General features: G+C 43.5%; 1 protein-coding gene across 1 annotated transcript in view; it reads left to right on the top strand.

The window, feature by feature from the left end:
- The window catches only part of LOC142570673 (uncharacterized), a 150,095-nt gene that overhangs the window by 8,762 nt on the left and 115,849 nt on the right, over positions 1 to 25,484 (top strand). The window contains exon 3 of the mRNA XM_075679026.1: positions 7,491 to 7,618. Within this exon, the coding sequence (XP_075535141.1) occupies positions 7,491 to 7,618 (128 nt within the window). The remainder of the gene's footprint in view (positions 1 to 7,490; positions 7,619 to 25,484) is intronic.

Below are 25,484 nucleotides of genomic sequence, written 5' to 3'. Positions count from 1 at the left end.
TTTTCCATCTGGTTCTCTTTCATGCTCTTTTTTGTCAAATACAACTTCCTCATTACTTTGGAAAGGTTCGGCTATTATTCTTCGGATGTAATTTAATGCCGCTTCCCCGCCTAGTTTGTTTCCATCTGTGTCTAGGATATGTTGTTGTATTGTTTGCTTCCTGTTTAATAAGTTTATGTGGTTCCAAAATATTCTAGGTGCGGCTTTCTTTTTGTCACGTATTTCTTACAACCAACGTCCACTTTCACCTTTTAATCTTGATTGCACCAGTATTTGATCCATAGACTTTTTCTCCCCGTATATTTCCCGTTTACTGGTTGCTTCATCCTGCGGCAACGGCGCCTTCTTTGCCTGCCTGTGCTCTCGAGATGCTTTCTGTCGTTCGGCGATCGCTTCTCGTATCTCCCTGCTCCGCCAGCCTTTCGGTTTCTTTTTTTCCTTTCCAGCAAACATATTGTTTATCTTTCCGTATTTCTGTCGTTATTAATTTTACAAGCTCACCATATTTCCACTCTTTACTTAGCCATTTGCCAAGTTCTTCCTCGACTCTAGTGACTATATTGGCTCTTTGTTCGGCGTTAAAATTTGGACTGGGCATTTTGCGCTCCTTGCTCTCTTTCCCAACTACATATCCCATTTTCAAAATGACGCGTTTATGGCCACTCCTTATGCTGCTAAACCCTTCCTCATCGATGACGATTTCTCTCAACTTATTATGAATTCCTTCTGTCATCAGACAGTAATGAATGCTCGATTGCCGGTTTCCCACTTCCCACGTGATCTGTCCTTTACACTTAGGCCTTGTGTTCAAGATAACGAGATTATGTTGCTCACAAAGGTCTAGCATTGACTTCCCGTTGTTGTCGGTATAGCCATCTAAACCCTGTATGTGCGCATTCATGTCACTTAAAAGCACAATTTCAGCACCATTCCCGAAACCCTTAATTTCAGCGCTTATGCATTCCACTAACTCTTTATTCTTCCCTGTACAATTATTTCCGGTCAACAAATACGTAACGCCCAGCCAAGTTTTTTCCCACTCATTGTACCTGATAAACAAAGACACTCTTGACATTGATGAATTTACTCTTTTCCTTTTGGCACCCTGATGGAGGAGCATTCCGACTCCTACTCCCTTTCTTTCCGACTTAGTTCTCTTGCACCCTTCCCAAACATAACTCTCAGTAACGGCGCCTCTTCTGGGTCTCCAAAGTGCGGTTCTGTAACCGCATACACCCCTATTTGTTCTCTATGCAACTGCTCCTCAATCTCTGCCCACTTTTTTTTCTTCTGCCGCCCTGCATGTTTATGTAGCCTATTACATGGCGATCTCTTTCTTGCTTTCCTCCTTTTTCTGTTATCGACGGTGATGCTCTTCTGAGGTTCCCCTATAGGACCTTCTTCATTACTACCTACTCTGGCCTCCTAAGCGCCAGCGGGCCTCCTAAAGAAGCAACAACGCGACCACCAAGTCGCCAGCCCACTTCTCGTGCCAGACTGTAATTGAAGTGGATCCCGTCTCGTTTAAAACCACTACACCTTCTCACTTCCCTGTTTACTTCGACAACCTCGAAGCCTTTCTCTCGGCTCAATTTACATATCGCCTCATTAGCAGTCACTACGGCTCTTTGTACGTGACTGTCACGCACAGGCACCTCCGGTACCGTGCACACCACGATCCGCACCTGAGGGGATAACTCGCGCAAGTCATCCACCCCCTTCGCCAAGCGCTGGCCTGGTCCTGTTCCTTTTCTGTTTAGGACGTCATTTAGCCCACCTGCTACTATGACAAAGTTGCGCACGTGGACATTTTCCGCGAGCTTTTCTTTTGCTCGCTCCATGACAGAACCCAGTGTCCGCCCTGGAAATGTCCCTACCGCCACTCTTTTATCACCTTTCACCCTCTCCACAATTGCTTTCGAGCACCCAGCCAGGTTTGAGTCGCCGGCGATAATCACCGTTTCACTCTCTCCTACCTCCTCCTGCTTCCCTTTGCCCTTTTCCGCGTGATTCGGACTCGACAAGAGGCATTGTGCCCTGGGCTCCTGCTTTTGCCGCCTGGCGGCGTCAAGGTAAGTGCCGCTCTTTCCAGCTAACCCTTCATCACGCTGCACGCATTCCCCGTACTTTGCTGACACTCCCTCTCCTGTCGCATCAGGGTTCTGCGTTCTATGGTCACGCACATTCTCGTTCACAATGGCGGCCCTGTTCAGCTTTTCCTCGGCTGCTTAAAGTATTTTTCAAATACCTTTCGTGCATCACGCTCCCTGTTTAGCTCATTTTTGAGCTCTTGCACCTGTTTGAAATACTCTTCCTAGAAAGCCTCCATTTTCTGCAGCGTAGTATCGACATCACATTGTGTGCCGGTTGTTTCGACGCCCTCTCCATTCTTATCCGTCTCCTCATTTGCCTTGAGGGACCCCCCGCGCGCTGCCTCCTTTCCCTGCTTTCTCGCCAGTTGCACGGCTTTTTGCAAATGCTATATTACTATAATAATGCTACTACTGATGCAAATACTATAATACTATATCAATGCAGAGCACTTGCCTTTTTGGCAAAAGCCGATACGCACAGGATCCACATCCTCAAACTGCCGCAAAGCAACTCTCACCACCGTTTCAAAAGGAATCAATGCCGCGGAGACCGAAGGTATGACATGCTCTCGCAGGCGCTCAACCACGCGGCCACGCTCTCACTTTTCTACCAAAACACGCACAGTAAAACCACTAATAGCTATTAGTTTTGAAAACTTGCAAGCTACCATTTAAAGGCTACAAATATTCAACGTCCCACCCGGCTGCACGTGTACAAGTACTTGGCGCTAAAGAACGCTTTAGCCATCCTGCAAAACCAAATGTGCACTTAACACACCCGCACACCCGAAATACGAGAAACAAAGAAAAAAAAGAAAGAAAAAGGAAACCACCCAATTACTATTTAAAGGAAAAAAATCTGCAAATCAAGAAAAGAAGCAAGCTCAAAGCATGCACAATAACTTATCATTTCGTCGCAGCCACGGAGCCCCGAAAAGCACGTCCATTCGCCACAATATCCAAACCGCTTCTCCCAAACCAAACCGACGCCCAACATGCTGTGGCGCCTTCCCTTGACTAGCTTAGGTATCAGCCTAAGTGCGTGATGGATGGAGGGATGGATGGATGGATGGATGGATGGATGGATGGATGGATGTTATGAGCGTCCCCTTTGGAACGGGATGGTGCGTTGTACCACCAAGCTCTTGCTATTCTACTGCCTAATGCCCTACCTAGGTTAAACAATAAAAAGAATAGAAAACACTATGAACTCCCACAACCAAATTTTGTGATCCCCTATTGCGAACTGTGCTTTTGTACGTCACCGTTCTTTGTCGTTTGCGTACTTCTACCATTCCTCCAGTCGCCTCTTACTAATCCCTGTTGTGGGCATGTTTACTTTTCCACTTCTCTCACTGAACCCAAGGACTTCAAGGAGGCCAGTGGTGCCGAAATCGACCGCTTGGTAGACGTCTTCACATTCTAATAAAACATGCTTCATCGTTTCCCTACCTTTACGGCAGTAAGCATATGCTTCTTCTTCCTTCTTATATCTCGATTTATAGGTGCGTGTTCTAAGGCATCCCGATCGCGCTTCCAAAAGCAATGAGCACTCTCCCACCTTTACATCAACATACCTCAACACTCCCAGCCCATTTACTTTCTTCCATATTCCTCAGTCGATCTTCGTACTCAATTTTGCTGCGAGCTTCCCTCACTTCAAAACTAGTCCAGCCCATATCACCCTGCACGTCTTCGTTTGTAGTCTTCCCGTGAGCGCCCAATGCGAGGCGACCCACTGACCTTTGGTTCCCGTCGAGTCCTGATTGTACCCGTGATTTAAAGCAAACAACCGCCTTTCCAAAAGCAAGTCATGGAACCATTACACCTTTCCACATACCTCGAAGGACCTCGTACCTATTGTATCCCCATAGCGCTCTGTGCTTCATTATGGCTGAATTTCTCTTCCCCTTCACTGTTATTGTTTTTTCCTGTGTTTCCAAATATCTATTGCCTTTGTTTATCCATGTAGAAAGGAATTTATATTCTGTTACCCGAGGTATTTCCTGGCCCTGTATCTCCACTGTCTATTCAATGTTTTCATTCAATACCATAACACCTGATTTTCAAACACCAAATTTGAAACCTAAATTGTTGCCTTCCTGTCCACAGGTATTAGCCAGACGATGCATATCACATTGCCTGTTAGCTAGCAACACAATGCCGTCCGCATAAAATAAACCTGGGAGCTGCTGCTCTACTACTGTTCCCGCCTGTTTGTATGAGAGATTAAACCCGATATTACTTCCTTCTAGCGCCATCTCCCTCCTCACCATGTACATCATAAACACCAGCTGGAATAAAGGGCACCCCTGCCTCAGTCCCTTGTTGATATGAACTTTCTCCTCGCTCTTCATCCCTTCCCATTCAGCGCAAGCGGTATTTTCTAGGTAAAACTCTCTCAAACGTTGTAGACAATCGTGGCCTAAGCCTTCCCCTTCAAGAATATCCCGCAGAATGTTGTTGTCTACGTTGTCATAGGCTCCTGTAATGTCTAAAAAGGCCACATACAATGGTCTGCTTTGTACTTTTGATATTTCAATACACTGAGTAAGAAGAAATAAGTTATCATCTAAGCGCGTACCTATTCTGAAGCCATGCTGAAGTTCTCCCAAAATGCCATTATTCTCTGCCCATGCTTGAAGCTTTAATTTCATTGCCTGCATTGCTAGCCTGTATATTACTGATGTAATGGTCAACGGCCTATACGAGTTGATTCTGTCTTTCTCCCCCGTACCTTTATAAATTAAATTCGTTCAATGATGGGTGTATGGTGGATGGATGGATGTTATGAACGTCCCCTTTGGAATGGGGCGGGGGATTGCGCCGCCAAGCTCTTGTTATTATACTGCCTAGTGTCCTACCTGTGTTAAACAGCAAAAAAAAAAAAAAAAACAACAGCTATGAACTCCCACAACCAAATTTTCTGATGCCCTTTTGCGAACTGTGCTTTTGCACGTCTGGGTTTCTTGTCGTTTGCCTACTTTTATTTCAGCAACCCTCCAATCGCCTCTTACTAAGCCCTACTGCGGACATGTTTACTTTTCCACTGCTCTCAGTGAATCCAAGGGCTTCAAGGAGGCCAGTGGTGCCTAAATCGACCGCTGGGCAGACGTCTTCACATTCTAATAAAACATGCTACATAGTTTCCCTAACTTTACCACGGCAAGCACATGCTTCTTCTTCCTTCATATATCTCGCTTTATGATGCCCAAGAGAGTGTGGCGCCCTCTCTTGAGTATACTTAAGAGAGGGCGTCCCACCTGAGAAGGCGCCAAACCCAGGCTGATGCCAAAACTTTAGTTTCAGTATCAGCCTGGGTGCGTGACGCCAAACGACATTGGACGGACGGCATCCAGGGCCCGTAAAGTGATCCGCACTCACAAAGACCATGGACGTTTACAAGAGTGCGAAGAAAGCTCGAGCTGGTTGCCTAAGGAGAAAGACATACCGAAGCAAATATGCGCCATAAGAGGCATGTGTTAGCTGTACCAAAAAAAAAGTTGAGGAGTCATTCCAATCTGTGAAGGTGGATGACGAGCCAAGCTTAAGCACATCACACCGGGTTAGGCAAGCGTAAATGTATTTTCATCATTTGATGGCAGTGACGATGGCTTTGTGATTACTGTGACATACACTGATTGGTTCGGTTACAACTTTAGACAGAATCTTGACCACAGTCAAATCTGTACAAAACCGTTGTTGAGTAGTTGAGTGACTTGGATTGGTGCGTCACTTCAAACCAAACTTTTCTTGCACAACCCGAGTGAACCATATTTTTGTCTGATTTTGATATGTCCACAATGAAGTCTCCAACGATGATGACAGGGGTACTGTTATCAAGGCTAACCCATCCGAAGTGTGTGGTCATGAGCTTCTCGATATCACACTAGGGTGTGCCTGGAGATATATGCACAGTAGATATCACAATTCCGTCTTTCACTTGTACGGCACAGACATCTGTCGCCGCAGCCGCTGGCATTGTCTTACGAGTCAAGAGGACAATTGTACATACGTTTTGTAGTCATGAACCTCAGGAGGCTTGAGCCATTACATTTTTTGCTTGCTTTCGGGCGTATAAGCCATTGATGTTGACAGTTTTCTTCACGCTTTTCTCTATGTTGTATGCGTGATTAGAAAAAAAATGTAAGCACTATTCGCTTCACTTTGTTGAGTGCTTATAGCCTCTGCTTTGCTGGGCTATGAGGCATTGTATATTTTGCTTCCTTACGGGGTTGTGAGTGCTTGCGACGGTATGAGTGATTGATTATGATAATTTTTGTTGACGCACACGATAAATACACGGAACTCTAGCCATATACAGCTTCGCTGTGAAATCCGGAGGCGACTCAGCACATACCAATGGAATACGAACGGATTCACCCATTGAGACCCGTAGGTAACGTTCCAGAAGCACTTGCATTTAAAGTGGGCGGAAGCATCAACCAGTCAGTAGTGGACATAAGCAAGAAACGTTACAGTAAATATGCAAAAGAAAGGAGGAGATTCACACGAACGGACCCACTACAGCATAAGTAGAGATACAAGGTAGATAGAGAAGTTTATAGGAAGGAAAAAATAATTAACGAGGTGTATACACAAATGCTAGAATGAAAACATGCATAGAATATCTGAAGAAATAAAAAAAATGCGAGGTGATTTTTGATCACCGCCCCCCCCCCCCCCCCCCGTTTCAATGGGATACCAATAAATCATGTTGCAGTCCTGTTTTGATTCCCCCAGATTTAACACCAGCTTCGTGCTGGACCTGCAGTGCTCGTGGATAAGCGTGAACATGTAACCACAGTTTGGTAGCTGACTTATTTGCTACAGTAGCTGTGAATTTCACGCATTTTGTAGCAAACGAGTTTGACCTAGCGCACCGCTCGTGAAAGAACATGGTAATATATGGTGACTATAGTGCTCGTGTGTATGATTATGTCGAATGATTTGTAATATGTGTATCATTTTACGTTCAATATCTGACGTAAGAAGTCATAAGAGCTCCTCTCCCACGTTCCGCGTTCTTCGGTTTAGATCTGTGGCGCCTGCATGCGAGCATGCGTGTGTGTGTGCGTACGTGGTTACACGTGTGTGTGTGTGTAACAGTACAGTCGCACAGTTTTAATGGTGCTGACCATCATTTAACATGTTATTCACATACATGTTTCGTATATTTCACACGTTTTTGTACGCTATCTAGTGCGTTTTGGTCACAAGGGCAGGTAATGAGAAAATTTGCTCGAGATTTTACTTTGCTGCGTCCTATGCATCAGTCGAAGTACAATAAAAGCACAGTCACTGATAGCAAACTTGTCGCTTTGAAATTTAATCTGACCTCTGAATCAGTAAGAATAAAAACTCAAAGCGAATTTTTTTGCCCGGCCCTCTATGCAGGGAGCATGCGCTGGAGTACAACCCTCATCGCAAGACCCTCGAGGTGTTCCTGATGCTCGGCATGCTCACCAGTTTCCTCGGTGTCGTCGTCTACGCGGCTCTCTCGTACGCGCTGGTGGAGACATTCTGTGAGCAGAGGACGGCATGTCATACGACTTGTAGATTTCACACTTGCGAAGTGTGTGACACCTTTAACGTGCCGCTCCTATCCGTGATGCGCATAGCAGTGGTGGTAGTCTAAAAGGAAAATACTCGTAAATAACACAGTGACCTTAATTTCTCGAAAGTTCCCCGAAGAACATATTCTAGTGCCCATTTTACTATAACAGTGAACCTAAGGAATGTTGCTTTTGTTCTAAAAACCTTGTTTCGATCCCATCGACACACTCCGAACGGCTTCTCCGCTATCTCTCTGAGTAAATATGCAACATGCGGCATTGACACCTGTAGTAATCGAAGATGCACCGCATATCCGGTAGTGGCAGTGAATGTACGATAATTTGCTACGCTTAGCGACGATGGCAATCGCCGAATTTAACGTTCCATGAGGTGCACGTTAAAGAACTCCAGGTGGTCCCAATTATTCCCGAGTACCATACTACGGCGTGTCTCATAATGAGAGCGTGGTTTTGGCACGCAAAACACCACGATTTATTTATTTTTTTTTGGCGTGCCGCGAACATTTGGTCTGCAATTGGCCAAAGTTATCTAGGATTGCAAGCGTTTTATTTCATGCACAGAAGCTGGTTTATGTGAATGAATGCTCTGCTAAACACTGAAATATTTTAGAAGGGATTTACCTGTAACTTATTTAGTGTCCCGTATTGCTTTTCACATATATCAATGAGTTGCGCTTTTTCCGTTCACATTGAAATGTCTTTTGTACGCAGACGATAATCATTGATTGTCCTGTTTCACCGATATATTGTTTCTTACAGAAGGAACATTCAAGCATATAAATCACATCTGAACTTGTACAAGTGAAGCTGGATTTGAGTTTGTGTGTATAACTATTTGCGGTGCTCCTAATTTGATGCTACTTTGAAGGTGCCTGCAGGTTTTGCACATGGGGCGACAACACGCTTTTATTACGAGGGAATGCTGTTGGCTGACTGTTGCGTGCACTAACATGTCTTTAAAGTTCCTGTTTCGGCGACAGGTAACCATAGGTACATCCGCGAACGCTTTTCTCTGACGCTCGTTACTTGAAGATATTGGGTGGTATTTTCGTAGGATGTTTTTTGTGTTTGGGAGTGCATTAGAATATTTTGTTATCAAGGCCGACGGTATGTCAGATTCTAGTGTGGGCTGTTTCTTCGCCAGTTCCGACTGTCTCTCCAATCTTGACGCGGCATCATAAGCTCTATGGAGAGCAACTTGGGGATAGTTCCTTCCTGCTAGCGTTGTTTTAAGGTCGTTTAGGTGGTGGATATAATCGCGGCCTTCGCTGCAGATTCTTCTTATTCGTTTCGCTTGTCCGACAAAAATTCCTCGCGTGCAGTGTCTCGGGTGATGACTGTTGTGGTCTAAATATTGCTGGCTATCCGTGGGCTTCCGGTAAAGTGTCGGTCTCAGCTTTCCATTTTCTATGTAGCCCGTCGTGTGGAGGAAGTTGATCTGACTAGGAGTGGTGAGCCGTAAATTTAATGCTCGGGTTAAAACGACTGAAATGGCTAATTAAGTGGGTTAACGCGCTTGTTCCGTGTTCCCATATTATAAACATGTCGTCAATGTAACGAAGATAGGTGAAGGGTTTTGAAGGGTTGGATTTCCACAGGTCTGCTTCTAACTGTCCCATGAAAATGTTCGCATGCGTGGGAGCGAATGGTGTACCCATGCTAGTGCCGAAAATTTGCAGGTAGTGAATAGAATCGAATTCGGTATAGTTGAGCGCGAGAACTAACCTAAGGAGCGACAGGTAAGCTTCAGGAGCGTTCGCTTGGTGATTGATTGCGAGGGACTTAGAAACGGCTTTAATTCCTTCACTCGTGGGTATGTTGGTGTAAAGGTAAGAAAATCCGAAGTAACTAGAATAGCGCGGTCGGAAGGGATTCGGTTGGCGTTGATGCAGTCGATAATTCGAAGGAAGTTCGATTTAGGTCTTGTCGTTCGCCTGCTGCCATTAATTAGTAGCGACCATTTCATGCACCTGCAAGATGTGCCCAATTCATTGGGGTTACTTGGACGGCAACATGAAATCGTTCCCTTATAAGGAGCTAACAGAAAAGCGCTGTGGAAGTATTTCAATATTAGAGAGAAATATACAATATTAGAGAAAAATATACAATGTTAAGACAATACTGTATTAGTTCGCAGGAGCATTATCAGTTGCAGCATAATATTATAAATGTGCCAATTGAAATATATATGCGGAGAAGGACGGACAAAAAAAGATGGAGGACGCTTAAGTTTCGCCTTTAAGAGTGGAACATTTAAATCATACCATTTACAGTGTTTAAACTAGCATTTAACGACCCGTGACTGCTTCTCACGCTTCCCGGCAACTGGAGCCTATGTAACCTTAATGCTGACCGGGAAACGCTGGCCGCGAGCGCCACGCATGAAGGCAGGCTTTTTGATAGAAACGCGGCCTCGTGCGTGGGCTGCGATGCGGTGGAGGCGAGCGCCGTCTGGAGGCATTGCAAGGAGCCGGGCGCGCCGCTCCATGACCCCTGAGATACTTACTGGCCCGCGCTCGCAAATGGCGGACGCCGTGGCCAGTCTGAATGGCAGAAAAGCTGGAAAAGGGGTTTATTTGAGTTTTCGCTTAACAGAAATATGTTTTATCGTATAGTGAAATTACAATCCGACGCTATCATGTCTGCATGTTTTGTGTAAGTCGTAATTTACGATTTTTTTCTGCGTACTTTACTTGAGAAATTAAATTACTTCAGTGGCTTCCTTGCGCCACATGGAGGGCCTGGGTATGGGTGCTGCAAAAAATCTCTTTGCCGGAAGAACGTCCGACTCTGAACGACGGACACCGAGGCGGGAGGCAAACGCCACATTTCCTGCGACACGGGGCCCTAAACCCTATCGCGTTAAAACAGCGCTCCCACCAACTGCTTTAATCGCCTCCCAGAGTCACCTATATATTTCACGCAATGCCCGAGTTAGATTCCTAGGGATGCAAGACAGCCGCTGAAATATTGAAATGAAGTGTAATAATATTTTACAACGAAGCTGTTAGCCTCTAGTTGGTCATGATATTTCGTGTCGGCGTGCGCGGTGCTTGCAAAAAAAAAAAGAAGAAAGAAGACAGTGGCTGCACTGTAAAAAAAATTTCCCTTACTTTACCGGAAATCTGCTGGTAATTTGTGACCGAATACTTTTCCGTAAATAAAGAACGGTCATTTCCGTAGAACGGACAACTGTAAAAGAGAGACCGTAATACAAGATACGAGTGATTCTGTATCTAGAAAACGGAAGACTCTGTATTCTGAATCTGTGCTATAACCATTAAAGTACAGTGCTTCTCGTATTCAGAAAGCGGAACACACTGTATGCTGAATCTGTGCTATGACAGTTAAAATACAGGTGCTTGACGTATTCAGAAAACGAAAGACTCCGTATGCTGAATCTGTACTATATCCGTTAAAGTACAGGTGCTTCTCTTAGTTAGTCTTGCAGAGAACATCCATTGTTTGGAGAATGTGCCATCGGGGACAAAATTGCCCAGGACGCGCGATATTTGACCGAATTTTATTGGTGCACTATTTGCTGGGATCAGCCGTACTAACATCTGCGTTCGGAATCTTCATACGTGACCCACTGTTTTCAGCAGTCTCGAACAGAAATGCAATTTCGTCGGTGCTCGCACTTCCAGGGTACTTTTATCCACGTAGTACGTCTCCTTTAATGCAAATGTCATGAAGGGAGCTGATAGCCGAAGCAGCAGGTCACCATTGAGAAAATTGTCTTGCCAACACTCTGACATGGCTGCAGAGGTAAAACAGCTTGCACTTTGTGATACGAATGCATTGCATAGCATATATACAAAAAGGCGCAACATTTCGGTCCTCAAGTTTTTAGATCACAGAAGCAACTTTATTTTCTTCAGTCACTGGTCTTGCACTTTGTCCTGGTGAAAGTTGTTCTTGCCCCCCTACGCCTTGCAAGGATAAACTTGCTGTTGTTAGGAGAAACAAATAGTATTCGTGAATTGCCATCCTAGAGAAAGCGGCAAAAAAGTATAATCACAGAAAACAACAAAGCACTAACTTGTGTGTTAGGAAAACATGTAAGTAGACCAACATTGTTGGAACAAGGAAAGTTGCTGTAGCCAACATTTCGACATAGGTGCTTGTCATCAGGGTAGCAAATGTTTTCCTTGGCTATGTTGTTTTGGATTGTGCATAGCTGCCTGGCCCCTAGCCTCACCGGGGGAGAAGAAGCTGGTGCATATAAGAGGCCAACAGAAGCCAAAGTATTAAAATAAAGGCAGGAAGGGTGTGCTTAGCAGTAATGATTGTGATGGAGCGGGTATGAGCACTGCTGTCAGTACTTGCTAAGAGTAGGGGTGACCAAAACAGAAAACAATGTACATATGTAAGCAGTCATTAATCCAGCAGACCTAATCTTCCCAGAAGTCAAAATAAGTATTAAGATAAACAGTTCGCACATTTGGAAAAAGGAAACGAAGAATTAACGCAAAGAAATTTTGTATCAAGATGCATCCGGTTAAGATCAGTGTAAATGTTAAATGAAGGCACATTATGAATACAAATTTTGTTGACAGCCGATGAAGAAAAGATATATTGACCAAATATTAAAAAATAGGGACATCAAAATTAAACTGGGTATGACCATAAAACAGTAAAGAACAGCCTGTGGGAAAAAATGGGATGCACAATATGATAATGCACAAGATTGCAAAACGTCGACCGCTGTTTATATTCATGCTACTGTTGACGGCTTCAAGTTTCTGTCTTCCTGTGGAACCTTTGTTTTACTGGAACAAGGAAATGGGTCATTTTTTAAAGACGTCAGTTCAAATGCTGTTCAAAGCTTCAGCATTACTATAATGAAAGAAAATATTATAGGCAGTTCTCCTGGGTGGGCTTTAATTCACCAGTTATTTCCACAGGTGTAAGCTCAAAATTTAATGTCTAAACGGACGTTAGCTCCTGGCAAACCATTAGCTGGTCTTTTATTTTTAACACAGATGCCTGCACATTATATATGTTGGCAGGAGCCCTAGCGAACTACATACATGTTGCCACAACCAAAGTGAAACTTGGTAACAGAGTGAAAAAAAAAACAGCATTCCACAATACTGATTTAAGTCATCTGGAAAAGTTGCTGAAGTTATTGTGCACCCCCCACCCCACCATACACACAATTATATACCAGACTGACGCTCATGGTGTAAACCATGCTATTATAACCCTAGGCATCAAGCAGGGGCGTAGCCAGGGGGGGACGGGGCTTATGGGGCTTCAGCCCTCCCCCCCCCCCCCCCCAAAATTTTTTCGTGCTGTCCATGCACAACCCACCCAAGCAATCCCCGGTGCCGGAAATCATTCTATATTTTCTCTAGAATGTCTTTTTCACGCTCGGAAAGTCATTTCAACGCGAACCTTGAGAACTCGAGCTGCAATTCGCGGCAGTGCCTATGCACCGGGAGTCACATAACGCCAAGCAGCCCCATCCGAGCACAAAGTTTCAGGGGCGTTTTGATGGCGAACGGGCTCGCCACGGCATCTTGCGGAGGCCGCGGAGTCTACGCAGCGCATGCATGTCAATTACGAAATTTATGGGTATAAAGTTCTCAAACTTTTGATGTGAAAGATGCATTGACATTTCCAAAGTTGTGCTTTAGATCTTCAATTGCGGAACTTTGTGGGCTTGATGTTACTATAAATATTGGACGCCAAAGGTGCATTCACTTTTCTGAAGTCTTACATCTGACCATAGAACGAGACAAGCCAAATCAACACACTATTAGACAAGTCGACAAAGCCAGCAGCGAGGTCGGATGAAATGAAGCGTTGTGGTGGTTCATTCGTAGCGTCATGGCACATAAAAAATATCAAAGTTTTTTTTTTCATCTACGCCAAAGCATCCATGTCAAGGCACTAAAGTCAGCCAAGATAACTATGTTCTTATTGATTTTTTCTACTTCGACTTTTGTTCGCGAGGAACCATTGAGCCTCTTAAATTTTTTTTGTCCACGCTACCCTACCCGCGGGCTGCCAGAGGCTGCCAGAGCGAATGCGTTTTTCTCGTGTCACTGCGACCACCGCGCGGCGCACTTCGGTGCGCGTTCGCTTTTCTGTGGCTGAGTGGATTTTCCCCTGGCAGAATTTTGGGCACTTTCTGGCTAGCAGACGAGAAAAAGAAACTATCGTCGCTCGCCGCCATCACTGTGGGGACTCGACGAATTGCACTGCGTTCGCTTGAGCGCAACCTCTCCGGAAAGTCTTGTCTCGCCAGTGTAGGATACCGAGCAATATGCGTATGGTTCTCGGTGGACCAAGTGTCTCACGTTTTCTTCGATATTCTTTCGGGAGCTATTATAGGTGCCCAAAGTAGGCATTCGATTGTGGCCAACATATTTTGCGCTTTTTCATTTCAGTGCCCCCCCCCCCCCCCCAAAAAGAAAGAGACATTGTTGTGGCGCAGCGAATTGTCGCATGGTGAAACTTCGATTTTGTTACTTTTTCTTTCGCGGACAGTAATGGGCCACGGAACGCTTTAGTTGCCGGATAGTCTTATTATTATATAGTATTGCGATAGCAATTATATGGACGAACCAGGCGCATCCCTGCCGTCGCCGTCGCCCTCATCTTTCGTATAAAGTCCAAGGGCGATAATATCGTGACCGCGCGCCGCATGCTGTATGTGCGAGTGAAAGCGTAGGGAGTGGGATGGGGGGCTGGAATGGGTAAGACAACAATGGAGGCTCTGTCTTGTGTGGGCAAAAGAGAAAAGCGGGGGCAAGCGCAGCGCCTTCCCTCGCGCGCGATACATCGGAGGGAGTCTGTGGAATGGGGGTGCAATCTAAGATTCTGGGAATCTCTGATTGCGCAACATGTTTATTTGCCTTGTTTGACGTATTGTATACAGTGACATTTTTTAGATACGTAGATTTATTGGAGACTTATACGTATATTCGAATATCTTGTTGCGGGGTTTTGTGTATACGTGCAGTGTACTTCGTTTCCAGTGACACTTTTTTTGCCTTTTATCAAGCTGTATCTTCGCATTTGTATATTCCATTGTATCTTCGCATTTCTAATGTACGAAGGCGAGTAAAATCAAAGTCAGCCAAACCATCCCGCGGAATAATTGTTCGCTCCATTATCGGCAAGGCGTGCACGTAACACAGGGCATCTCTCTATTACAAAAGTTACACGCAATAATATTTGGGGTTTTACGTGCCAAAACCACTTTCTGATTATGAGGCACGCCGTAGTGGAGGACTCCGGAAATTTTGACCACCTGGGGTTCTTTAACGTGCACCTAAATCTAAGCACACGGGTGTTCCAGTGACACGCAGGTGTGAGTATCAAGATTGCTTAATGCTCTGATACACTGGGTTGAACATGGTTGCGCGACATAATGGACGCTCTAGAAGTTGAGAACCGTGGTGCCGTGAGGTTTTTGACAGCTGAAGGTATTTCCCAAGAAGAAATTAGTCGCCGTATGACTGTCGTGTACGTTGAACATTGCATTTCATTGGCCACTGTTAAGCGTTCGAGCAAACGGTTCAAAGAAGGACGTGAAAGTTGCAAAGATTATCCAAGGCCGGGCCAAAGCCATCGTGGAATCACCCCTAACAAAATTGCAAAGGTTGATGAGCTGATGGGACAAGAACGGAGCATAAGCAGCGATGAACTGGCAGAGTGTGTGAACATCAGTCATTGCTCGGTTCACGCCATAATTCATGAACATCTCGGTTATCCGCTCTTGCGTGCGCAATGGTTGCCCAAGATTTTGAATTACCGCCAGAGGACGAAGAAGTTCAGCGCTGCCTTGACTCATCTCATCCGGTATCACAATAAGGGTGACGAATTCTTGTCTCCAATTGTGATCGGGAACGAACCATGGTGCCACTTCTACGAGCCTGAAACGCGACAGCAAAGCTTACAATGGAAACATTCGAATTCACCACCCTAAAGAAAGGAAAGGCCATCATCCCCGCCGGAAAGGTGTTGTGGTCTTTTTAGATCGTCAGGGGCCATTACTGATAGAATTTGCTAACTCTTGAGAGGCTATCAATTTGTTTCGTTTATGTAAAGCGCCAGATCGGCTGGGTGTCACAATCAAGAACAAACTACGCGGAAAACTGACGAATAGGGTCATCTTGTTCCACGACAATGCCGTCCCCACGTCGCTGATGTGGTTAATACAAAACTGGCAATGTTCAATTGGAAAACACTGCAACATCCGCCATACAGCTCAGACCTGTCGCCTTGCGACTTCCACTTTTTTGGAGCATCTGAAAAAACAGCTCAAGCGAACCAGATTCGTGTCGTACGATGACGTGAAAGAGTCAATTGCAGACTTTCGAAGCAGCAACCCAAGGAATTTAATGAGACGGGAATCACGCGTCTCGTTAGACAACGGGACAAAGGTCTAAATGATCATGGAGACTACTTATATATAAGGTACCCCGTTTGTCATATATTCGCATTGGCTGACTTTCATTTGACTCGCCCTCGTTTATTTTTCAGAACCCCTGCTTTTTATACGTGCTCTCTGTTGCGGCTGTGATTTCGGTGCAATTACTCACGATACACGACCGGTGACAGCTGCTCCTGCGTAATACATTGGAATAAATGACAGTGTCATTGGCATTTTTCACTGGCCGTTGCATATGTACAATAATCAAAACAAGGTTCTTGAATGACAAAGTTTCATTACAATATTTGTCCTCAGCTTGTTAATTTCATGGCCTTTACATTTTTCATATCAGCGGCATGCACTGCCTTGCTGGTTTCGAGCTGATATAGTTCTAAAGTTCGTGTGATATTTTATTTATTTATTAAATAGAGAAAAAACATGGAAACATTGATATCGGTTATTTTGGGCACAATTTTTGGTACATACAAGTATATTCTTTTATGAGAAAATACATATTTTACTTGTTCTGACAGTGCGTAGCACTCAAGAATTCATTTGCAACATTGTTAGCAATGACAATGGAGTTATTATTCATGTATTTGATCCCCAGACTAATTGTTTAAGAGGAAGCTTTAGCTCGCGCCCAACTCCGATGCGGCCTATTCAAATACATGTAAAACGCAGAAACGCTTTTCTGTGATAACCCCCGGATTGCGTTTAATGAAATTTGTTGCACTTGAGAGAGAAAGTTAAATTCTAGTGTCTGTTGTACGCGGAATTTCGATTTAGGGCCTGAACATTGTTTTGAATATGTTGAAAAACTCGAAAGTAAAAAAAATAGAAGCACGACGTTTACAAACTAATAGCTCTGCATGAAGCACACATGTGGCTGTTCAGTAAACGGCATCTATTATAAGTCAAAGCTGACAAATTTGGTGTGTCAATTCGTATCTTACGTGAATTGGTTACGTTGTGTACAAGGATTCTGCGAAAGCCGTATTTCCATAATGCTAAATTTCTTGAGATTCACGTGTAACATAGAAATTCTTCCGCTGTAGACGTACTATTAGGTGCAAGTAACAGAATTGTGATATCATTTTTCATTACGGAGTGACATAGTTTTAAACTTGATAGTTTGAATTTCGGAAAATTGGCGATATTGGTGAATTTACAACAAAGAATTGACAACCTAAATGAAAAATTCGAACCAAAAGTCACTAGAATTTAAGTTTTCCTCTTAAATGCAACAAACGTGGTCAAATTTGGTTCATTGGTTGCCGAGAAAAACGAATTCTCCTTCTACATGTATTTAGATACGAGCACCCAAGCTATAGCTTCCTCTGAAGGAAGAGACCGAGCTGCAATGTGAGCCCCCCACGAACGAAATTTCTGGCTACGCCACTGGCATCAAGTGAGAAGAATTAGGGGATAAGAGGGCAGAATTTTTTTTTTTTGTTAGAACACCAAATGTGCTTTACATTAATGCTACGTTCCAACTAACAAAGGAGCAGCCGGTTTGTGAGATAGTGACCAATGCATACAAAAGCTAATGACATTCTGTGCAGCAGAATGTTGCCGATGAGGTGTTATGCGCACAAATGCACTCTTTCACACAAAATGACATCCTGCAGTCAAACCTTGTGCCAACATTAGAGTTTGAAAACACCACAGTGGAAGGCAAAGAGTGCTAAATTTGTTGAAGATTACTAAAAATTACTTGATTATTCATTATCCTTACGGTTCATTAAAGATTCACAGACTGTTCCCTATGGGTGCTGTAAACAGGCACCCTGCTTTTACAGTCGTAGCAACAATGACCTGTGGCACAGACAAGGAGAAATGCTTATGAAGTTTATGCAAGAGTATACCCTACAAATTACACCCCATTTTACATTCCAATGTGGTAGAAGAGGAAGACGAAATAACTATGTTCTGGTGGAGGATGCATACCCCAGAGTAGAAGAAACAAGTGTACCCTAACCATTGCTGTTGCCGATGCCTGTGCACCAGCAGTTACATATAATATGGCAGTTACAACAGTTTTTCCACAAGCACTGCACGCTGCTGCCAGTTTACCAGTACACATGTGTTATACATTTAGGGCAAGTTAAAGCTCTCTAATGGATTTATCTCATATGACAAAATTGGAGTGCAATATTCTGCAAATAAGTGGAGCGCGATATGCCATCCCACAGAATGAAACACATTTGAAGAATCTGAATCACCACCTGGGCCGTGACGAGGTAATGAGTGTGTTCTGTGTGAAGTAGTGAGTGCACCTGTATAGCTTAAATCTGTGGAGAATGCATTTAGTATCAGCTGTGAAGGTTTCTCATTTTAATTGCACACAGTAAAAACCTCCATGCAGTTTTGCAAAACGCAAACCGCCTACCTTTTTGTTGTTTAAAGGTAATGACACGTAGGGCCATAACATGTACATTATAGGCTTTCGTTCCCAAACAATCAAAGTGAATAGCACCACCCTAAGTGTTATGTGCCTTCTGTCTCACATTTGCTGTCAAAAATTGTTAGTGGCGGATGCTGCGATCGGCAGAGAAACTGATTTCTGGAGCCATATAAAGTATTAAGTACTGTGATCTCAGTTCTTTCACTGCTGTTTAAGCAATATTGGGTCTTAAAGTAAAAAAGTGACGAATAAATACATGTATATTTCACGTCGCAACCCTCATGAGGTATTTAGTAGTCTGGATTATAAAGGATTCCAGATTTACAACGCCGGACAGATTTTATTCCACTCAAATAATGGCATCATGCCAATGATTTTTGCATTTGGTGCTATATTTATTTGTATTTAGTTCAGTTGGAATGTGTATGCATTGTCAGCGATTGTGCATGTTTTAGATTGACTGTTTTCCCAATTTAGGCAAATTCGTATTCGCAAATAACCTTGTATGACACCAAGAACTTGCTTAGCAAGAGTACTTCTAACATTTGCAAGATATGAGGCTCCTGAATGCATATCTAAGCCTGGGGTGCACGCCACCCTCTAATCTCATTCGCAAGTTTCTGGAACTCATCTACGAGGTTTCTTATGATGAATGTAAAGTTGCTTCTCATGGGGGAAACAGGGAATTTAAACAGGTGAATTATGCAGCATAACAATGATGTCAGCAAGAAGCAAGCATCAAGAAACACTGCCACTCGATGTGCATAGACCAAACACAAGAACTATTTGGGATGATTTAAAATTCTGGCACTGGAACGAAATGTCTTTTAATCTATACATAAACTCTGATTGTTCACTCTACTACCACTACCTTCACCATAAACATTCATAATCGTTATCTATCTATGCCACATCATCCTAGCTAATATTCAAGCCTTCATAAGCTGCTTTTTTTACTGCTAATTCTCTGTGGTAAAGAGGTGTCCGTATGAAGACCATATCATATACTTATTAGCCGTTTCTTGATAACTGATAAGGGAAAAACTTCACACCAAAAACGCATTGAGCTTGAGCAAGTTCTATGTTTGAAACTGCTGATTCCTTTTCCCTTTGCCATCTTTGACCTTCCTGGTTAGCTAAGTAGACAGAAAAGCTGCAGGAGAAAGGTGGGGGTGCCAGATTAGACTTGTGCCCCAGGGGACCTTTTCACGGTCACTGGAGGAACTGCCTGTGGCCTCGGCATCTTCCTTGAGGCAATGGCCATGTCTAAGAAACCTTGTCTCCACAGGCTGCATAAAGAAGGATAATTTTTTGAGCCAAGTATTTTCCTTAAAAGGAGACATTCAAGTTGTATTCGTGGCTTTTCACCACAAAATTGCCACGTGACTGGCCACTCAAGAGACTTTACGTGTATTCGCAGGCTTATTCCTTGGAAAAAGTTTTACGTACCATACAATGAGTAACAGAAAAGTGTGTCGGGAGGCTTTCATATTGCTGTACAACTTTTCATTGGCACTTTTCATTTAATTATTTGAAATGTTTATTAACTAATTAAGAAATATTATGTAATTTGGCAGAATCCAAAAAGCAATCCGAGTATCTCCAAGCGATGGCAAACAACATTACCTTCATATTGTCTAGTTACATCGCATTTACATATTTCTAAATCTTGGTGCACGATAGTTAAGACACCCTGTAGACCAAAAAACAATATTAAAATTTTCATAATCATCTCTTGCGTGTTATTGGTGGCTATGGCTGCTTCCAGTTATTCTTTCAGTACGGTACAAGCAGTTTTGAAGTGAAATTGTTTTGCATCGAGGGCGTGTAATCTAGTAAATCAAGAAAAAGTCAAGTTGTGTTCACTATTCAGATGTTTAACTAAGAAGCTGCAGGAAAAGGAAACCGGACACAACACCTAATAAACAATGCAAAATTTGAAGATCTCAACTGAACAAGAAACCAGTTTTTGAAACTGCTGCAAGAAGCCACCAGCTTACGTCGAGTAGACCCTTGCTATGTACGCCAAGTGAAGTTGTTACCGCAATGCTTGGGCACCATATGAACGTAACAACCTTGAGCAGAATATTAACACCACTAAATGAACTGGCCTTTGAAGATTCTTGATCTGAAATCCTCAACGACTTGTTCTGGCGTTTAATATGTCGAGCTCAGTCTGCATGCTCAAAAGCTGGCTCTCGGCCATAATTTCTCTAAACGCAACATCAGCTTAAGTCTCAAGATAGGGTTGACCTGTAGATAAAGTGGATAATGCACGGCAAACATCATGAACACTCTTACATGTTAACCAGAGGGTTCACTCATGCAGCCATGAAATTGTGTGATGCAGACACATGATATATTGAAGCTGGTTTTGTGAAGTGTTTCATGCTTCCAAGGCTTCTTCTCCAGTTGCGAAAGATGTGTTCACTAGCTAAATAAGCGATGACAATAAAAAAAGAGCTTCAACATGCTAACAATACGTTGGCCATTTGCAAGTAACCAGCAGTCTTTTTGGGCTCCCAGGTTGCCTGGTGAAAATCTACTACGCCACAGTGCTTGCGTTACCCAGTACCAGCCACTTTAATATGCAATGTGTTCAGGGCCCTTTTCCTCTGTTTTTCTGCTTTGGAAACAGTTTAATATGTGTTCAGTAGGCGTCGAGAAAGGGGACAGAAAATACTGTGCACCACTGATTTGTAATATGTTTTGCTGGATGCAGCACACCGCACCGGATGCAGGTGAAGCCAATGGAAATGCGGTGTCATGCAGTCGCTTATCCTGGAAGCAGGGCGTATGGTGGACTAACTAGCGCGTGCGATCAGATAATATTGCTGCCGTAAAAAATTTTCTTTGTGGTTTTTCACATTTTAGGAGGTGTCTTTACATGTCTGGTAAGCGTTTTTACGACAATCCGAACCCGTATACGATAGTGTACTTTTACATCAGGTTTTTCTGATTTACCAGTTTCCATTGCACGCCACTTATGTTAGCGACACTGTAGACACTACAATGGAAAAATTCTGGACACCTCGAAACACTGCTTGGGTACTTTATGGCACATCAGACATGCATGGTAAGTGAAGAAATGCCACACACCCGTGCAGACGAAGTGCTGCTGCAAAGTTGTGAAGCACCAACTTCCGGGACAAGGTCAGCTTCAGTCGAGGGCGCTCGATGTGCTGTCCATCCCCTGTAGTAGAGATCAGTGGTGTGGACCCTTTTATACTGGCTTTATTTTCTGGTTGGAACCTTGGCAACAACTTCTACCATACTTTTTTGAACCGGCAACATGTGCAGAGAAAGTCACATCACTGTGCGTTGATTGTATGGCTTTATTTTTTACACATTCTATCAAATCATTTAAAAATACAGTTCGCACATTTTGACTGCTATATATAGACAGTCTAGTTGCTAGACATGCGAAACGCAACCATCCCTTTGACAGAAGGCAACAATAGAAGCATACACTGGAAAGCTACACTAAAATTTAAATTTTGGTGACACCGCATGAGCATACAGTATGCTTACTGTATGCTCTAGCCCTGTGTCAAGCAAAAGTTAATTGTCAATCGTTTATGGTCTATTTCTACTTATTCTGAGTCATCAAACTGCACAATCAATGTTCCAAGTTTACACATTGTTGGATTTTGATTGCCTACGTGATCCGTTTCCTACTTACACAGGCACTAATCCCACTGTAATAAGGAAAAAGAGTTAGAAAAAGGAATGCCGTGGTAATCTTCCACATTTGCTGAGGGCAGGAGCAATGGCCAGTAGCATGTGGTTGAAGCTACATGAATACTCAGTTTTCACACAGCTTAATTGTTCAGCAAGTAATACAGAGGTACGCTGTGCAGCTCTGCGTGACCAATAAAATCTGACTACTTGACACTGCACTAATGCTGCTGCTTGGTACTGTTCGGCAGTTCGGCTTTGGTTTTCTGATATACAGAACTGTTTAGGTACCAGTAGTTTACTTTGCGATAAAATGGAACTAGGAGCACTGATCATTTGCACATAAATAATGCGACAGCAAATATAACACAAGGATAAGAATATAGGTCTCTTAGAAAAAGTACATACACATTATGATTATAATGCGATGTGATGTCACAATGAAACAGAAAGCAATGCATAGAAGTGGACGGCACTTCCATGCCACCGAGGTTATTGGACAGACATTACTTCAGAAGTGCCCGCAACACAGTCAAACAAGGCAAAGCCGTGTTTCCTTGTGTTCAACACAATGCGTTGGCGGGCTATTTGGTGCGAATCCATAAATACTTTGTTTAGCGCAAAATACCGGACACAAGAAAGACGACCCCCCCCCCCCCCCCAGCACAAGGAGCTACTCTCAACTGACATCACTTTATTGCGTCACTCCTTTATAGAAAGCAGAATCTAGAAGAACATGCGCATTGAGCACCATGTGCACGAGCCACCAATATCCGATCACAAGAGGGCACTCATGCGACGGAATCCTGAAAACCATCTTGAGCCCTGCACAAGGTTAAAGAAGGCACACTAATGCACTGTGACCCCAATGATTGTATGAAGAAAGCTTCCGATAACTCTTAGGCTGTGGCATCACAACACTATTTCAAAGTCGTAGTGTCACGAAACATGGCTTTGCACTTCCATATTTTACAATGTTGAGACAAATGGGAACCTGTGCCTGTTGGTATGGATCGCTCATGTTCGCCATGTTTCGTGATACTACGATTTTGAAAAAGAGCCGTGATACCACGTCCCGAGAATTATCGGAAGCTTTCTTCATACAGTCATTGGGGTCACAGTGCACTAGTGTGCCTTATTTAACCTTGTACAGCGCTGAATATGTTTTTTGTTATTCTGTCGCATGAATGCGCTCTTGTGATCGAATGTTGGTGGTCCCTGCACATGGTGCTCACAGCGCATGTTCTTCTAGATTCTGTTATCTATAAAGGAGTGACGCAATAAAGTGATGTCAGTTGGGAGTAGCGCCTTGCCCTGGGGGGGGGGGGGGGAGGAGGTCGTCTTTCTGGTGTCCGTTGTTTTGTGCTCAAAAATAATTATGTACTCCTTGTGTGTGTTTGAAGACTGCTCCAGACGCAGTAGCGATTCCAGTATTGCTGCCCGTTGGCTTAGCTCGCCGCAGTTTGAAGTGCCACAAAATATAAGGAGAGAAAACTGCATTATAGTCTTGTTGCAAACAAGAATGTAACATGAAGTGCATTCTGAGGCCAGAAATTATAGAAAAAAAATTTCATGACGCACCACTGTGCAGGGTTTAATAGCAAAGTCAAATACATTTAGTGCAAATATCACACTATGGTGGTACACAATGGTGGTAATCTGCAATAATATAAAACGGTGCCTTAATGTTAACACAAACGTTGACATTACTTAATAATAGCCTTGTAAATTTTAGCATGCAGAGACACCAGTTGGTTAAACAATAGTGATCTAATGTCTATGCGTACAAGTATTACCCATGTATTTCTGCAATTGTCCAAATGGCAGAAATGAATGGGTAATACTTGTGTACATAGACATTACATTGCTATTGTTTAACCAATTGGTTAAACTATGTCTGCCTCATACAAGATTAGAACTAAAGCATACATTATATAGTCAGCCCAACAGTAACACCACTTTTGAACTTCACAGTAAGTAGACGTCTGTTGATGACAGCCTCCCCCAATGCTAAACCGTGCTGCATGCTTTACAGAGAAATTATAGTGGTATCACTTAACTCTCAAGCTATTCAGGACTGCAGCATTGTAGAAGACATCTACAAATGTCCCATTTCATGTATAACAGCCAGAATTGCTTGCACATCTTATCAAGTGCAAATTAAGATTACTGCTCCGTGTTCAGCATTTTTGCCTGCTAGACCACAATCCAATGACATCAATATATTAAAATATTAACTAAAAGAACCTAATTTGGCTAATAGATTAACACATTCGCATGCTGCCACAGCTGCACTCTGTCATATGCGTTGCAATAACAAATGAGTGCTTGTCCACCAGCACTCCAATGTCACTAACAGTGATCGCCTACACACCTAAGTAGATGGTCATGATTCAGGTAGCAAATAGCTAAGAGAAAAAAAATCCACTCATTTTGAGAGCTGCATTACTGCGATAACTTGAGAGAGATGGACCCATTGCAGGCAGCAGACCTCTTCTCAGCTCCAGCAGAACAACAGCAACTTGCCTTTCAGTAACAGAAAAGGATTAATTAGTAATGATAAGTTACCTTGTCTTTGCCGAGTATCAATACAATCTGTCTTTCATGCATATCCACTCTCCGCTTTAGTAATACAACTGAATTATACGTAAAGTAGAGTCTATGATGATACCATTCGCGTATCTTGTATGTCCAAATTTTTTGCACTCATACACCGTTTACTGCTTGCTTACTGACACGAATGCCTTGACTGCCCAGACATCATTCGAAGCAACACGTCTTGCTGCACCGCAAGAAGTTGCACCAAGGAGACACGGCAGAGCAGCCAGAGCCAAGAACATCTCTTTTAGTCACTACAATTAAAACGTGCACCCAAGCAAGGAAGTAACGATCACAGGTAGTGAGCCACTGCTATTGCCTCGAACGGTTATTTCCTTATTCTAACAGAACGTCTTTTATCGGTACAGTACGCTCTCAAGCCAATACAAGCGTCAATACAAGTGCGCACCTGAACGCAGTTTATTCTACGCTTTTAACGCAATCGAGCAAGAGGTTAGAAGTGCCACACGGAAATTGCGATCGAGCTGATCGCGCTACCTCTGGAATCGATCTGAAAAGATAGCGTGATCCTTTTCCCTATTCATGCATGACTTCTGCCCTAAGACGTTGCATAGTGGTGTTCTGAAACAACATTTCTGTTCGCGACACCGGCTTACCACACATCATTTTTACACCTACATTTTGCAAACCAAATAGGATTAAAATGGGCTTACCTCATGACCAAGTTACGAGCGCTCGTAGACTGTTGAAGACCCGTTGAGAGTAAGCAGGCTATCGCGTGT

Source organism: Dermacentor variabilis, chromosome 2 (genome assembly GCF_050947875.1).
Source record: "Dermacentor variabilis isolate Ectoservices chromosome 2, ASM5094787v1, whole genome shotgun sequence".
NCBI lineage: Eukaryota > Metazoa > Arthropoda > Arachnida > Ixodida > Ixodidae > Dermacentor > Dermacentor variabilis.
This window is presented reverse-complemented; position numbering and strand designations above follow the sequence as displayed.